Source organism: Schistocerca nitens, chromosome 9 (genome assembly GCF_023898315.1).
Source record: "Schistocerca nitens isolate TAMUIC-IGC-003100 chromosome 9, iqSchNite1.1, whole genome shotgun sequence".
Lineage (NCBI taxonomy): Eukaryota > Metazoa > Arthropoda > Insecta > Orthoptera > Acrididae > Schistocerca > Schistocerca nitens.
The window spans coordinates 12,593,004-12,611,036 of record NC_064622.1 but is presented as its reverse complement, the minus strand read 5'-3'; the positions used below and the strand labels follow the sequence as shown (position 1 = coordinate 12,611,036).

The 18,033-nt window shown below is 37.1% G+C and overlaps 1 protein-coding gene across 5 annotated transcripts in view; it reads left to right on the top strand.

Moving 5' to 3' along the window:
* Window positions 1–6,715: 6,715 nt before the first annotated feature.
* LOC126202963 (histone deacetylase 3) overlaps window positions 6,716–18,033 on the top strand; it is a 34,401-nt gene continuing 23,083 nt past the window's right edge. For 4 of the 5 annotated variants that reach the window (XM_049937094.1, XM_049937092.1, XM_049937093.1 and 1 more), the window contains exon 1: window positions 6,716–8,180. In XM_049937094.1, the coding sequence (XP_049793051.1) occupies window positions 6,811–8,109 (1,299 nt within the window). In that variant the 5' untranslated portion in view covers window positions 6,716–6,810 and the 3' untranslated portion in view covers window positions 8,110–8,180. Of the gene's footprint in view, window positions 8,181–15,249; window positions 15,478–18,033 lie in introns of those variants that run through there. The other variant, XM_049937096.1, reaches the window with a different exon arrangement.

The window sequence follows — 18,033 nt, the reverse complement described above, 5'->3', positions numbered from 1 at the left end:
TTTGTTTTTACTAGGTTGGTAGGTTCATAACCATGTTGTTTGCTCTTTTCAGAAAACGCCATGCAAATCATTTCCTACACAAAACCTATCCTACCTCAATGACTCCCTTGACAGTTCCCTTCTGAAGCCATTAGATATGTTCATAAACTCACAGCAAGGCAAAATTGATGCCAATGTTATGATGCAACATGTCTTAAAATTAAAAGGTGAACGCAAAACTAAAATTATAATGCTAGGAACGGGTATATCTGGAACCTTTGTGTTCGTGTTTCTGCTTTGTACAGTTTTCTTTTATTTAAGACGAAAAAATAAGCCAAATAATAATATCCCACTTCATCAAATCCCTGTTAACTGGATACCACACTCTTAACTGGTGTACTTCAGTGGTTACTTTTGAGCATTAGTGTATTAATTTTGTTTATTGTATTTCACTCTTTACTAAACAGTCTTATGTTAAAGTAAACAGTACTGTAGAACAGATATTCTTGCATTAATATAGGGTAGATTAAACAGGTGTTGCTATGTAATTTTCTAAGTGAAAAATCTATTTTTTGTTTATTCATTGTAACCAAGATTTGTTACACTTATTACAATGATTTATGTGTGAACTATGTGATTTATGAGCGTACAGTGCTTTAGTAAAGTGATAAAGTATTTTCAACAAACTTAATGTGAAGCGTGTGCAATATTCTAAGTCGAGAGTTTTCATTGCTTGTGCTTTTGCCGTGTGAAGAGTGGAGGAATGTTGAGTGGTAAATTCGAGGGCGAATTTTTCCGAAGGGTGGAGGAATGTTGAGTGGTACTTAAGTAAATAAATTAGTGAAATCAAAGTGAACTAGAAATTAGAATATAAATGAAAAACTTGGTTTAGTTTAGAGAGTTACATACTCGCAAACAGCGGGCAGGACAGCAGAACAGAAGAGACAATGACCGTGAAGTCAGCAAGTTCCACATAAGCGGGCGCTGTCGATTCAGCCGTCAGGGCATCGCCCGACCGGCTCACGTGTTTCTCAGTTGTCGCATGTGAGCAAAGGCCCTCGCCTACATCCCAAGAGCCAATGACCGATGTTAAGAAGATTCTTCGAGGAGCTTCTCAACGTGACAGAAGAGGCAATGACCGTGAAGTCGTTCACCTCCAGTAAACTGAAGTGAATAAATACGCGAGACGCAGTGGGCCAGACGGACGGAGACGGAGACGGAGACGAAGACGGAGACGGAGACAAATGTCGAAGAAGACGAAGAAGTGAAGAAGTGTAGCAGTAGTTTTCAGTCAGTTTCGGTGCTGAAGACCGTCATGCAAGAAGAGTCTGCATCATGCACAGACGAACCAAGTCCGCTGCTGTAATGGAATAGCAAGCAGCAGCCGCGGCGCCAGAAGACAGAAGTTAAAAGGTATTTGAAGTCTGATTTTTACGTACCCGGGTGACTTGTGAGGACGGGAAGGAGACGGCCTCACCTCAGCAGTCACCTGTGAGCTGGGATGAAGACCTGACAGCCGAAGACTGGCAAGCGGGAGTCCGTGGTTCGAGTCCGGGACACTGGCCTTGCCCCACCGCGCCGCTCCGCTGGTCGACGCACAACACACGCGGCCGCTTAGAGAAGAGAAACACTGGGACGCCACATCCAAGGTATCACCATCCGATGCACGACTTCGCTCGCAATAATTAAACGGGCCACCTCGCGCTGCGTGTCTCCAGTCAACTGGGCGAGACGGCGACACCAGATACACACCGCTACGCGTAATCAGACGCTGCCGCCGCCGCCGCCGCTGCCACAGCAGAAGACTTCACAAACGACACAGCTGCCGCTCTCCGAACCAGAACATCCAGTAAGACACAGTTGGACAAATCTTCAATAAAAGTTATCTTATGTAAAAATGATGTTTCATTCGACCTCATACCCGAGCCAAGGAAGAACCCACCCTGCCCACATGTTGTTAAGAGAGAAAAGTTAATTTATTTAATATTTTCACCCTGACAGAATGCTTTAGAATGCTCATCCTGACAATTGACAGCATCAAAAGAGAAAACCCAGTTACATTTAGTGACAGAAGTGTGACATTTAGTATCACAACTGTTACATTTGCTTCTGGCGCCGCGGCTGCTGCTTGCTATTCCATTACAGCGGCGGACTTGGTTCGTCTGTGCATGATGCAGACTCTTCTTGCATGACGGTCTTCAGCACCGAAACTGACCGAAAACTACTGCTACGCTTCTTCACTTCTTCGTCTCTCGTCTCCGTCTCCATCCGTCTGGCCCACTGCGTCTCGCGTATTTATTCACTTCAGTTTACTGGAGGTGAACGACTTCACGGTCATTGCCTCTTCTGTCACGTTGAGAAGCTCCTCGAAGAATCTTCTTAACGTCGGTCATTGGCTCTTGGAATGTAGGCGAGGGCCTTTGATCACACGTGACGACTGAGAAACACGTGAGCCGGTCATTGCCTCTGCTGTCACGTTGAAAAGCTTCTCGAAGGATCTTCTTAACGTCGGTCATTGGCTCTTGGGATGTAGGCGAGGGCCTTTGCTCACATGCGACAACTGAGAAACACGTGAGCCGGTCGGGCGATGCCCTGACGGCTGAATCGACAGCGCCCGCTTATGTGGAACTTGCTGACTTCACGGTCATTGTCTCTTCTGTTCTGCTGTTCTGCCCGCTGTTTGCGAGTATGTAACTCTCTAAACTAAACCAAGTTTTTTATTTATATTCTAATTTCTAGTTCACTTTGATTTCACTAATTTATTTACTTAAGTACCACTCAACAATATGTTGAATTTCTTTCTTAATAGGCTGCTTCCTCGAAACATGCATCTGATAAGGTTTCTTGAAAAATACCTGCCCAGGCTTTACATTCACTTGGGAGTCAACCCTTTAACTTCACCAGGCGTTTTTGAGAATACATTGTGATGAGTAGTTAATGCTAACCACAATTCCGCAGTCTATTTATCGAAAATTTAATCTATTGACTGTGCCTTAGCCTCCATATCTTCCAGGATATAGTTATCTTCCGCATTAGCATCTTGCACATAATTTTCAAATTCAGCATCTTCCTGCAAGTATCCCTTATTTTTCATTACAGTAATAGTTAGTTCCCATGCTGCATTATTACTGTCCACATAATTTCCAATTAAAGGCTCCGTAGTCGCTCAAGAGACTGGCACAGTTAACACTAAGTGGCTCCGATCAAAGTCAGTCGGTCCTAGATATTTCGATAAAAGGTCTGTACCAGTCAACATTTCGACACTTAGCCCAAACACAATTAAAGAAGGTTGATCTATTATTATGTTACCCCTGCCAATTGGTATCAAAACTTCGTGCTGTACTGGTCTAGAACTTTTCTAGTAGGACCTATTATTCTTAAACCACTTACTTTCACGAAAGATAACTCCTTCTTATTAGGAATAGAATCAAAGAACGCATGGGGCAAAGCACTTGTCCGCTGTCCCTATCAAGAAGACAATGCACTGTTATGCCCGACATGCATTTATAATAGGGTGAGTTATTCTAATCTGGACAGGTTTCTCATAAAAGTGTTCTAATAAATCCTTTTCAGACTGCTGCAACTAAAGCAATTTTGTTCAGTTGCAAGTACATTTATGCTTAGATTCTAGGGCTTTTCAACCTCTACATTTGCAAATGCCTTTTCCAACCGGTCTACTAAATTTAAATCAAAGCACTCGAAGACTTCCTCTACTTTCTTCTTGCTGTACATCAGCTGAACTACAAACTACTTCTAAGCAACTGCGTCCCTGTGCAACATTGCTATCTATAATACTGACGTCTGCTTTTACATTTGCAGCTGTGGAAAAAAGTATTTTTGAACGTGTTAAGTACATGCATACCATTCATTCTGCACTAAACCTGACAGTTACACAATGTTTCGTTTCCCTGTATCATAGTTTTCATCATTTGTTAAAATTCCATTCTTGCTCGTTTAAATGGGAATACTGTCTATTAGTGATTCGTTCTTGTGCTCGTGTCAGTCCTACCATTCCATATGGCACGTCCTATCATCTGCATTGTGTACATCATACCGTTTTCGTGAGTCATAGTTTTCGACACTTGTTAAAATTACACACGACGGGGTATGTGTTGAAGGCACCAGCTTGTATAGAGTAGGCTATGGTAGAAATATGTTTCTACCAATGAGCTCAGTTCTTGAGCTCACTCGTTTCTACTCAACTGCTACCAAAGACAGTGTATGTCTGTGATGGCTACGAAATGGCATTGTAGGAGGCATGGAGGTTTATTCTTACCTCCATGGTAGAAGGAAAGTTCACCCAACCTGGATTTGATGTGACGTCATTATGACGTGTGTACGCTTTAGTCGATTAACACACCTATCGACTTTTACGAACGTTCGAGATTCTAAACTGTCGTCAGCTAGTGGTTTGTTTTGACACGTGCGATTCTGAAAACAGCTCAGTGTGGCAGCGTATATGTATTTCGCCAAAATAAAAGAGCTGCATATTAATAGAAATATTCCTGACCGTGCCCTTGAAAACACCACATAAAAAAGTGAAGTCTTCTTATGTCCCGACCAGATTAGATTGTGTGATTGTTGTATTGAATGCTTACGCCGAAAATAATATTTATTTATTATCAACATTTTAGTATGGTTTCATACAATTGGTCTTGTCAGTACATATTAGATTGTAGCAGCATACTCTTGCTGACTTTTTTTTCTTAATTTATATAGCTGAAAGAGAACTCGTGCAACTGGGAACTAATTACATGTGGGGTCCCACAAGGTTCCATTTTGGGGCCCTTACTTTTTCTTGTGTATATAAATGACCTTTCATCAGTAACATTACCAGATGCCAAGTTTGTTTTGTTTGCCAATGATACAATCATTGCAATAAATAGCAAATCAAGTGCAGTCTTAGAAAGATCAGCTAATAAAATATTTTTGGACATTAATCACTGGTTCCTAGCCAATTCTTTGTCACTAAACTTTGAAAAAACACACTACATGCAGTTCAGAACTTGTAAGGGGTGTCCCAAGAGTATATGTCTAACATATGATGACAAGAAGATAGAAGAAGTGGACAGTGTTAAATTCTTGCGATTACAGCTTGATAATAAATTCAACTGGGAGGAGCACACCACAGAACTGCTGAAGTGTCTTAACAAATCTCTACTTGCAATGCGAATTGTGTCAGACATAGGTGATATAAAAATGAAAAAGCTGGCATACTATGCTTACTTTCATTCCATAATGTCATATGGGATTATTTTTTGGGGTAATTCATCAAGCCAAGCTAAAGTTCTCCGGGCACAAAAACATGCAGTAAGAGTTATATGTGGTGTGAACTCAAGAACATCCTGCAGAAGCCTGTTTAGGGAACTAGGGATACTAACTACTGCTTCCCAATATATTTATTCCTTAATGAAATTTGTCATTAAAAATATATCACTTTTTCAAACCAACAGCTCAATTCATGGAATCAATACTAGAAATAAGAATAATCTTCACAAGGATTTAAAGTCACTTAGTCTTGTACAAAAAGGTGTGCATTATTCAGGAACACACATTTTCAATAACTTGCCAGCAGTCATAAAAAGCTTAACAACCAATGAAATTCATTTTAAGAGAAGCCTAAAGGATTTATTGGTGACCAACTCCTTCTACTCCATTGATGAATTTCTTAGTAAAACCAACTGATTTGTATATAAGTACAACATAACTTCTGCAAAATTTCAGTGCAGTAACGTGTTCATTGAAAATGTGTGTGTCTGTGTGTGTGTGTAAGTATAATCTAACTTCTCCACCATTTCAGTGCAGTAATGTGTTCATTGTAAATAAGTATTACAGTAGTTGTATTACATGTTTATTACCTTATAAATAAATAAAAAACCTTTTTATTTTAAATTCAGTGCATTAGTATTTGTAAAATAACTCTTAGTGTTCATTAAAAAATGACGATAATTCCACTTGGGACCTGTGGAATGGTACATTAGCTTATTTGTTTTAGTTGTAAATATTTGTCATGTATTGTTGTTTTTTTGACATGTTCCACATCCTGGAGGACCTCCTCACTACGGATCAATTGGAATGAAAGTAAATCTAATCTAATCTAATCTAAGTAATTTATATGTCCATCACAAGATAGTCTTTTATCAACCATAATTCCAAGCAATTTGACACTCGGACAGCAGAGACAGGTACCTTAGTGTCCAGTAATGACTGATGTGTAGAATGATTGAATTTCGAACTTAAAAAGAAAAATATGAGGCATTGTTGAAGAAAAATCGTCGACCGGAGATGAAATACGAGCGGAAGTGGATTTCTCAATGTAATCTTAACCAAAGGTTAGTGTCTAGTACTGATTGACGTATGAAATGATTGAATGCAGTGTCAAAGCATTCCATGGTGGTAAGCTTTTCTCTCATTAGTCTCTCGAATGCTGAACACATAATGAGAGACGAGCAAACGAAAAACAACGCACAGGACACAAACACAGTACTATACACGATTTAAACGCAAGGAACGCAAAACATATTTAAACGAATGGCGCAGAGCACACCGCTACCCTGTCACAATCTCTCGAAAGTTCACAAAAGTCGAATAGTCGATATACGGTTTCTATCGTTTTCGATGTAGCGTGTTACGTCATAATGACGTCACATCGTATCCAAATCCGGTGAACTTAGCATCCTCCGACATTGTACGTCAGAGATAAAGTTGTTTGTTTATTATTTTACAATATCTTTGAATTTGTGGTTTCGTGTTTGTGTTCGTATTTGTTTATGGTTTGTGATGGATAAGGAGCCTATGTTGTTATGAAAATTTTGCTCGATATTTTGCACAATGTCGAAGAAAGTAGTGTCGTACTTTTACAATCCAGATGTGGGCAATTTCCATTATGGACCAGGACATCCTATGAAACCACACAGACTTTCTGTTATTCACAGTCTTGTTCTGAATTATGGACTTTATAAAAAAATGCAGATTTATAGACCGTACCGCGCGTCAGCACATGACATGTGTAGATTTCATTCTGATGAATACATAGACTTTCTCCAGCGTGTGACACCACAAAATTTGCAGGGCTACACGAAATATTTAAGTCACTTTAATGTTGGTGATGACTGTCCAGTTTTCGAAGGACTGTTTGACTTTTGCTCAATGTATACAGGAGCTTCATTGGAGGGTGCAATGAAGCTGAATAACAACTGCTGCGATATAGCAATAAACTGGTCTGGTGGTTTGCATCATGCCAAAAAATTTGAAGCTTCAGGTTTTTGTTATGTGAATGACATTGTAATAGCAATCTTAGAACTTCTGAAGTATCATGCTCGTGTATTGTACATAGATATTGACGTTCATCATGGGGACGGCGTGCAGGAAGCGTTTTACTTGACAGATAGAGTGATGACAGTTTCGTTTCACAAATATGGAAATTATTTTTTTCCTGGCACTGGTGATATGTACGAAATAGGAGCTGAAAGTGGTCGTTATTATTCCGTGAATGTACCCTTAAAGGAGGGTATCGATGACTCGAGTTATTTTCAAGTGTTCAAACCTGTTATATCAAGTGTAATGGAATTCTACCAACCTACTGCCATAGTTTTACAATGCGGTGCAGACTCTCTTGCAAATGATCGCCTTGGATGCTTCAGCTTAAGCACGAAAGGTCATGGTGAATGTGTAAAATTTGTGAGGGATTTAAATGTACCTCTTTTGGCAGTTGGAGGAGGGGGCTATACATTAAGAAATGTTGCTAGATGTTGGACGTATGAAACATCACTCCTCGTAGATGAACAAATTAGTAATGAACTACCATATACTGAATACTTAGAGTACTTTGCTCCTGATTTTACATTGCATCCAGAGGTTGTTACCCGACAAGATAATGCAAATAGCAAGCAGTATTTAGAAACAATAACAAAACATGTGTATGATAATTTGAAAATGTGTCAGCATTCTCCCAGTGTGCAAATGCATGATGTTCCAGGAGATGCCTTTCCATCCCAAGATGAAGTTGGACATGATGAACCAGATCCTGATGTGCGAGTAAGTCAAGCAGAAGAGGATCGGAGAATTGAGCAAAAAAATGAATTTTATGATGGAGATGAGGATCAAGATAAGGAGAATTTAGGTCCATGAGATTCCTGATCAGGAGATATATGCATGTAGGATCAACTTTTTATAAGAGTGATCATCATACAAACTTAGATGTAAGCCTAATTGTATTTTAACTTTTATTTTTTGTAGGAATTGAAAGAGATTTTGCCACTAAATCGTATTAACTTCTGTCAACATTCTATTTTTACGTTTAATGTTTAGGGGTAATAACTAAAGAGATAAGGTCACTTCTTATCTGACAGAATTGTTAACACATTCATTGTGTTGAGATGTGCCAGACTGTTCTTCCATTTCAGATATTCGTTTCATATTTCATGAAATTTTCAACAGTTATACTGTATAGATAACTTACCAATACTACATCAGTTTTTCAATCAAGTGCCCTCTAATGGTGTAGTAGTGGTACTTTTTGTCAGTGTGCATAAGCTGTGCTTAATTATAGCCCAATTTTAATCTATAGAATTTATTTATGATGCAAACTACTAAAAATTGCTAACAGACTTAGTGTGACTCTTTAGGCTAACATTCAAAAAGATACATTTGTTTTGGTCTTACTATTTTGTTACTTTGCTTGTAGGAAGGAATGTGTACCACTAATCAGTTTATTGTGAAGATTTTCACAAATGGTAATTTTTTGTATGTATTTCAGTCATGTATTTTATAACACTAAACGTACTGGTAGGGAATTATCACAGAATGTTCACATTCTGGATGCATCTTTCAGTGAAGAATTATAATTTAATAATATAATTCATATTCAGATAATGGGACAAGTGTGCATGAGCTTCCATATGTGCATTTATGTGTTTATGTACATAAGCATGCTCAAATATGATAAAACTTAGTTTAAAAAAATAATACATTAATAGTAACTGTACAGTCTTTCAGCAAAATACAGACATAGTCACATCAAGTAGAACGCAAAAGGTCTTCCGTTATTGGCACATTATAAGTTTCACAATTTGTTTTCATCGTACATAGCATAATTTATTTCTTTTAGAGGTTAGAGTGAAAGAATCATCACTATCAGCATTTCGTTTATATTTGTATTATTATTTTTGTTATTATTATTACTACTACTGCTATTATCATCATCATCATCATCAATGCTCGATTTGTGACAGTACGCATCAGTGTGCTTCTGATGAAAAATAATCGAAACTACAGATTTTGAGTTGTGGTATGATAGAGCTTTTGCTACAGCTAAATCAGTAGAAAACAAATGTTGTAGCGACACTTTTAAAATGTTCAGAATAAACATAAGAATAACATTTTAAGAAACTTCCAGGCAGATTAAAACTGTGTGCCCAGACTAAGACTCGAGCTCAGGGCCTTTGCCTTTTGCAGGTTGAATTGAATTGAATTGAATTTTATTTGATCCTGTAAGATTACATTGTGTACAGTAAATGTACGTGTAATATAGGACATGTCAAAGTATTAAAATTCTTTATCACTTATTTTTCTACACCTTTAGCTTACATTTTTACATCACTGATAATGAGTAACAATATATACAAATTTAATGGCATAAGTATTCTGCAACACTGTAAAACTCTTTTTCAATGAGATAGTCTTTAAGTTTCTTTGCAAAGTCATTGTGAAGTACACTATCTTGCAGGGTTTTGGGCAGACTTCTTAGTAGTCTGATACCAGAGTACTGGGGTCCTTTTTCTAGCATTGCCAGTCGGTGGGGTATGCTCCGTACTTCATTCTTCTTTCTTATATTGTGGGTGTGTACACTAGCATTTGTAATCCAGTCCTCACTGCCTTTTGTGATGTACATTATTGTTTTGTATATATACAACGATGAAAAAGTTAAGATACCTAAATTCTTGAAACAGTTTCTGCATGTTTCAGAGGTCTTTCTTCTTAAAATGGTCCTAATTGCTTTTTTTTTGTAATGTGAACACTCGTTTTGTCTCTTGTTTGTTTGAGTTTCCCCACACAGTCACTCCATACTGTAAGTATGGTTCGAAAAGTCCATGATACACTGTACACAGAAGGTTCTTGTCTGAATACTGTGATAGCTGCATCATTAAGAATATGACAGAGCTCAGATTCTTACAGACATTATTGATATGTTTTTTCCATTTCAGTTCATCATCCACAAGAATACCTAAGAATCTAGCAGATTCTACTTCTTCCAGCCTTGTTCCATCAACCTCTAAATCCATGTCTACAGCCTTTTCCTTGTTTTTAAACACTGCATACATAGTCTTTTTTTAGATTTATAACCAGTTCATTTTCCAACAGCCATTGAGCTGTGACATTTGCAGATATGTATGCTCTTCTCTCAAGCTGTTCCATATTTTGGTCACTATTTAGTATTGTCATGTCATCAGCATACAATATTTTCTTTTCTTCCTCCTCAACACCTATATCATTAACAAATACATTAAATAACAATGGCCCCATTACCGAACCCTGCGGCACTCAATATTTGATGGATTTGGTTTCTGATTGGTATGAGTTTCCTAATGATACATACTGCTTGCGGTTGCACAAGTATGATTTTATCCATTCACCTGGTTGCCCCCGAATTCCATAGTTGCTTAATTTTTGTATCAGCATTTCATGGTCAATGGTGTCAAATGCCTTTGAAAGATCCAGAAACATTGCAGAGACAACCTTTTTCTCATCTAAGGACTGTAAAATGTATTCTGTTAGACCGACAATTGCTGATTCTGTAGATTTACCCTTTCTGAAACCATGTTGTGAGGTCATGAGAATGTTATGTTTGTCCAAATAGTTAACTAATCTGGTATACATAAGCATTTCTAGAATTTTTGAGAAACCTGATATCAGTGAAACTGGTCTGCAGTTGTTGGGATCATCCTTACACCCTTTCTTGTACACTGGCACTACCTTCGTTATCTTCAGTTTTTCTGGAAAAATTGCATCTCAGAAAGAACAGTTTGCTGTGTTCAGCAGTGGTGTTATTATCTCCTCACATACCAGCTTTATTACATGATTTGATATTTCATCATCACCAGCTGATTTCTTGGACTTCAGTTTCTGTATAGTTTTCCGCAATTCATCTTCCGTGACTGGTCTTAAGAACATAGTACTGCATGATCGTTTTGGTACCTTAATACCCTTCTGTTTTTGACTATTTCTTTCCAATTTTAGGTTTTCTACTACACTGATATAGTTATTATTCAGTATGTTTGCTATTTCCATACCATCTGTGACCACTGTGTTGTCTACTTTAATTGACCTAATACCTTCTTCTTTGTTTGACCCATCTTTTTCCTTTCTTTCAGCATTGATTGCATTCCAAGCTGCCTTTGCCTTGTTTTTTGAGTTCGCTATAGTGGTGTCAATTGCTCTTGCTTTCGCTTCTCTTATTGTTTTTCTATACTTCTTTTTTAACATTTTATAGTTTTCAGCTTCGCCCACCCGTCTCACATCCTGAAGCTTCCTTCGCTGTTCTAGTATTTCACTCGTAATCCACTGTGCTTGATCTTGATGCCTTTCTTGTCTCTTTACTTTGGGAAATGCTACATTAAAATGGTACTTAATTGTTGAAATAAATGCATCATATTTTTCATTTACACTCTGGGCCTGTAGGGTTTCATTCCAGGTTTCCTTACTTAACATTGTTCTAAAGATGTTGATATTTTGTTCACTGATGATCCTAATTTCTTTGGTTGTTTGTTTTGGTTCTGATACTGTGTCATTACTTCTGCAAAAGCTGATTAGTTGTCCATGATGATCAGATATTTCTGTCTGAACTACATGTGACTCATAGTTATACATATTAGTAATTATGTTGTCAATAATTGTCTCACTTTGTGAAGTCACTCTTGTTGGTGCAGTTATTGTCACTTTCATGTTATGCTGTATTAACAATTCTTCAAAATCCTGTCTTATTTTTGCGTCTTTTCCCATGTCAATGTTGAAGTCTCCACATATAATAAGATTTCTCTTCATATTCATTCTCAAAAAGCTAGCAACTTTTTTTAGAAAGATGCTAATATTGCCACATGGTGACCTGTACACACAAAACACTCTAAAATCCTCTGCCACTATACCAGTAACTTCAAAGTCTTTTTCTCTAGCTATGGGAAATGTAGCAGCTTCACTGTTTACATTCTTTGATAGAGTACCTGTTTTAATATATATACAAACGCCACCACCCTTATATTTAGATCTGCAGAAGTAACTAGCTAGTTTGTAGTCCTTTATTGCCACATTATGTATTTTACTTTCAGTTAGTCCATGTTCACTTATGCATAATATGTCTGGTCTTACTTCACTCAGGAGTACTTCTGCTTCTAATTTTTTGTTACCAAAGTATTGAATATTTTGATGAAGTACTTTTATGTAATTTTTCTTTTGTTGGTTTACATGTTGTGAGCTGTATTCTGGGGCAAATTCTTTAGTATCGTCTTTTCTTGCTCTACCGCATGAGCTACCCAAGCACAACTCCGACCTGTCCCCACAGCTTTAATTCTGCCAGTACCTTGTTCCCTACTTTCCAGACTTCACAGAAGCTCTCTTTGCAGACCTTGGAGAACTAGCACTCCTGAAAGAAAGGATATTGCAGACATGGCTTAGCCACAGCCAGAGGGATGTTTCCAGAACAGTTGCCTGTGAAAGGCAAAGGTCCCGATTTTGAGTTTCGGTCTCTTGCCTGATTCACTGTACTGCTGTGTTTGTATCATTGGACAAGAGTTCAAATATTATAAGACTAATGTCCATCATAAATTTCAGACATATCCACAGATTCATGCTACAAAACTGCTGTGCTCATACTTCGTAAAAAAGAGTACATCAGGGGCAAAACTGAGTAGAAGTAATAATAACAACAATGATGATAAAAATAATGCTATGTCTTTGGCAAAAATAAATTAATATTGTTCTTGTGAATGACCATTTTGGGAGCTACATGTTCAAGTGCCTAAATGTTTTAATTTTATGTATGACCTAATGCTTGGATGGAATTTGATTGAACAACTGTTAATAGAAAAATTAATTTCATGCTTGCATCCTTGAATATAGTCATTCAGATCAAGCAAATTTTTAGTGTTTCCTGGATTGCATACATTTTACTTAGTCAGGTTCTGGAGCTTTTAATACTCTACTATTTGCAGTGAATGAAAGATTTGGGAAATTTCGTGCAGATCTCAGAAGTTTATTATTTAATCATTAGCAAAGATTTGAGAGAGCAGAATGCTTTTAAAAATGTACTTATTTTGTGGCAGTTAAGCCTGTTATCATATGACTAGTTATTTTGTTTGGACTCGGTACTGTGAGGTGGCATGATGTGAATGTTAAAGGCCACAATTCCTATCAAAAAGTGCGTGGTAGAATCACATGAACAGATTAGGCTTGTATTTAGAATTTAATGGGCGTTGCATAAGAATAAATGCAAATTACAGCAGTAATGTGATGGCATATAGTATTGTTTCAAGTCTTTTAAAAAGTAATCAGAATGAGAACCTTGGATAAATTTATTAAGAAAAAATAATAATGTTTGCTGGTCATATCACATATTTTCTCTGCTTCTTAAATATAATTATTTAATTACCAGGTTAAAGAAACTTTTGTAGTATGCTCTTTGTTCTTTTCATTACTAATGTTGACTTGAAGGAGGCAGTTTTATCATTCCTAAGGTTGCATATCTTTTGCATTGGGTTTTACCCAGTCATGCATGAGATTACTGATCTTCTTTCTCTCCATACATTCCACTTCATTATAGCAGTGAATTTGGTTGATGAGGTTTTGCCATATTAAAATTTGTTATTAAAATAAAATATTTATTTTCAACCTACAGACTTGTATTTTAATTTTTGCAGAGATGTAATCAAACTATGACAAAAAAAATTAATTGCAATATTTTCCTGAAGAATGTAGAAGACTTCAGTTTTCTTGAAAGTTGGGTATTAATGAGTAAAACTGTGTAACATGTAATGTGATTTATTCACTTGTTATGTACAATTTTCAAATCATTTTATTTGATTTATAGGAGATATGTGAAGCTTAACACTAACATTTTTGAAAGAAATACAAAAGTGTACATAATTTTATATACTTTTTGAGATACCTTGTTCAAACTGTGACACTGTCCTCAGTGAATTCTTCAACGGAATAATTGTTTTTCCACGAGAAAAGTAAAGAGCAATCTTTTCAGTGAACCAAATTCCATGTTAAATACACTATATTATTGCATTTTATTTTAGTGTAAATTTTTAACTCCATATACTTTGATGTTCAGGTGCAGCATATTAAATGGTGTGTCTGAAGTTTAAATTTCTCTCTATGGTGAGTGATGTAGTTGTGATGAAAATGGAAAGTGTCAAGTGTATGTTGGTTTTTGTATAAGAAAATCAACACCTCAAATATATTGGCCTAGAAGGAGGGGATGGATAATGTTTTTAAATTTTTTAATTGTGGGTGACTGGATCCTTTTTGTTTGGTAACAGACAAGTTCCTAGAATGAAATTTTTCACTCTGCAGCAGAGTGTGCGCTGATATTAAACTTTCTGGCAAATTAAAACTGTGTGCCGGACCGAAACTTGAACTCGGGGCTTTGCCTAGCGTGTGCTACTCAAGCATGAGTCGTGACCTGTCCTCGCAGCTTTCCTTCCATCACCATCCAAACTTAACAGAAGCTCACTTGCAAATTCTGCAAGACACACTCGTGGAAGAAAAGGTACTATGGAGACGTGGCTTAGCCACAGTCTGGTCTCAAGTTTGAGAATCGGTCTGGCACACAGTTTTAATCAGCAGGGAGTTTGACATGTTCCTAATTGTTTTGTTTTGTAATATTAGGAGCCTTGTGATGTTTGCTGAATTTCTCCAGAAGATTATGCTGTAACAAATAACTGACTCACAGTAGCAATGGTAGACTATCTTATTGGCCTCTTTGTTTGTGTTATCTGATGAAATACACATTGCAAATGGCAAGCTATTCAGTTTACTTGATAAGTAAAGTGTACCTTCCAATTTAAATTTTTATCAAGATTTAAGCCTAGGAACTTGACATGGTTTGCTTCTGTGATATCCTGATCATTGCAATTTATTTTTATTTCACCCTGTTCTTATGATCTGATTTCAGATTGCATCATTTTGGTTTCAGCTACATTTAGTCCATTTTAACAGAACCTATATTCAAGTTTTTCTATAGTATTTTGACACCTTATGGATTTTTTTCAGGCACTTCATTTTCAATTAGAACTTATGTATCATCAGCAAATAAAACAGATTGGATGTCAGTAGCAAGTGGCAGGTCATTTATGTAGAAAAGGAAGAAATATTGACATGGTATTCGACCTTGTGGGACTCCAACATTATTTTGTTGCTACCATCCTACACAGGAAATGAGCATGTGTTAGGATTCATAGAAAGATAAATAATTTGTATTTGATCACAAATATAGCTATTCCTAGGCAGTGAATGTGACATTTGTACATCACATAAATAAAGTATATTCCTAGTGTTGTTATACAGCAAATTGCTATGGAGAAAACACTAAATTTACCTTTATACTATTTCCATAATATTTGGTGTTTTGCACTACTGGATCAAGTCCTTCAATTTAGTGATACTTCTTGAGAATGGACTGACGATATCTTCTGGTAAATTTTTCCATTTCTTTACTTTTCTATGATCACAGGAATAGTTACTTTCTTTATCGTTCTATAATTTCACATTTATACTGCACTGGTGGGTCATTTCTTTCCTTATATAAAACTTCAGAGACCAGTCTTATCTCCTATTTCTTCTTAAGCATTCTCACCCATTTATGCCCACTAAACAGCACCATGTCTAGCTCTTGCCCTCATTTGTGCGAGACTTTCCGATTTCAGTTTCTTAACCTCTCAATGCCTGCTAAATAAATAGGCTGGAAATTACTCTAAGCAGTGCTTGCTTAAATGCCACACATTTTTCTTTCTTTTTTTTTTTTAAATTTTAGTCTTTAACCAAATTTTGGGTATGTGACAAATTTGGCACATTGGGCGATAAGGGAAATTGGACTAATTTTAGGTAGAGAAGATAATACTAAATACTAAGACTGTTCAATAAAGAATGATCTTTTTTTTATGGTCATAATTTCTTGCACTAAAATTTAATCTTATGATGTTCTGTTAGCTTAATGTGCAACAAACATGCCGTAGTAGTTTCATTTTTGGGACTCTGGTTCCCACCTATGAGAGACTGGCAAGTTCAGAAACATTCAGTGTCACCTACCGCTGCAATGGAGTTAATGTGCGAGGAACAATATGTGGCTTGGAAATTCTGCTTTTGTCTCAACAAATCTTGAGCTGAGGCCTATAAAATGTTACAGGAGGCCTATGCAGAGTCTGTTCTTCCTTACAGCACAGCTCAAAGGTGGTTTAAAATGTTTAAAGAGTGGAGACAATCAAATTTAAAGGAAGGTGGACCCGGTGCCCCAGTTACTGCTCCTACGGAAGAAAACATCAACACTGCTGCTGTCATTGTGATAGAGGATCAACGAATTACCTTAAAATCACTTCCTGAAATACTGAATATTTCATTGCGTGCCATCTACACGGTGGTGACAGAAAATTTACAAATGACACGTGGTTGTGTGCGATGGGTTCCAAGACTGTCGATTCCTGAACAAAAGGATGTTCATGTGCAGGTCTGCATGCAGTTAAAGTTAATGTTAGAGGAAGATCCGGAGTTTCTTTCAAATGTAATCACTGCTGATGAAACTTGGTTACATCATTTTGATCCTGAGAGCAAACAGCAAAGCTCAGTGTGGAAATCTCCTTCATCAACCCCCAAAAAGCAAAAGTTGTTGCTTCTGCTGGGAATTGTAATTTGTAATTCATGGAATGGTTTATCAGCATGTTGTACCTGCACACACTTCATTAACTGGACAATACTAGAGGGATGCCCTGAAAACATTGCAAGTCCATACAAGGGGCAAAAGACCACATTTCCGTGAAGCAGGCTGGATGTTGCACCTCAATAATGAGCTTCCACATATTGCCAATGTTGTTGCTAAATAGCTTGCAAAAATCAGCGTGAAGTGCATCCCTCACCCTCCATGTAGTCCGGATTTAGCCCCATGTGACTTTTTTCTATTCCCTAACATGAAGAAACGCCTTTGTGGGAGGCAGTGGTGAAGGCTGTGGAGGCGATTTTGAAGGACCTCTCCAAAAATGGTTTCCAGCATATATTTGAAGACTGGCAGAAATGCTGGGACAAGTGCATCGCATTCATGGGAGACTACTTTGAGGACCATCAAAATTATGAGGATGAGTAAAGGTATGTTGTCAAAAAAATTATGATCATTTTTTATTGAACAGCCCTCATATATAAAATGTAGAAAGAATATGGTAAAAGAGATACACAAACGGTTAAAACTGATAGTTCACTTCTTTAAACTGACAACTTATTTAGAGTAAGAAGTCACAAAAAGTTATAAGTAGATACATATGTATTTTACAAATGGAAATTCACAAAGCAGTTCTTTCTTTTATGGAGACACAAATGAACTTTGCATTTCTCGCACATACCAGAGGATTTCTGCTTGCAGAAGGGGTGCTTGCATCATACAAATATATGAAAGCTTTAATTGTGAGTATCTTTTTGTTGTGCCTGCCTGCGACTCGGCATCGCCACTGTGTGGTGAGTGGCAATGTTCCCTTTCATAATATTGTTACATTCCATCCTGTATTTCCCATTTTTTGATTTTTTTGATAAGGACTTTATAACTGCAATTGTCAGTCAAACTTGTACAGGCTCCAAAAAATTCCAAAGAAGCCTCTAAATACCTCAGAGAAGAAACAGAGCAGCTGTGTTGATGAATTGTCCCCTTCAAAGGTCTTCACTAAAGCAGTACAGTCCAATGAAACCCCCTAAGTGGGGATTTGAATTGTTTGTCCTTAGTGACAACAAGGGCCTAATTCACAATTCTGAGATCTATACAGGTCACAACCCGTCCTGACATTGGAGCTGTCTCTAATG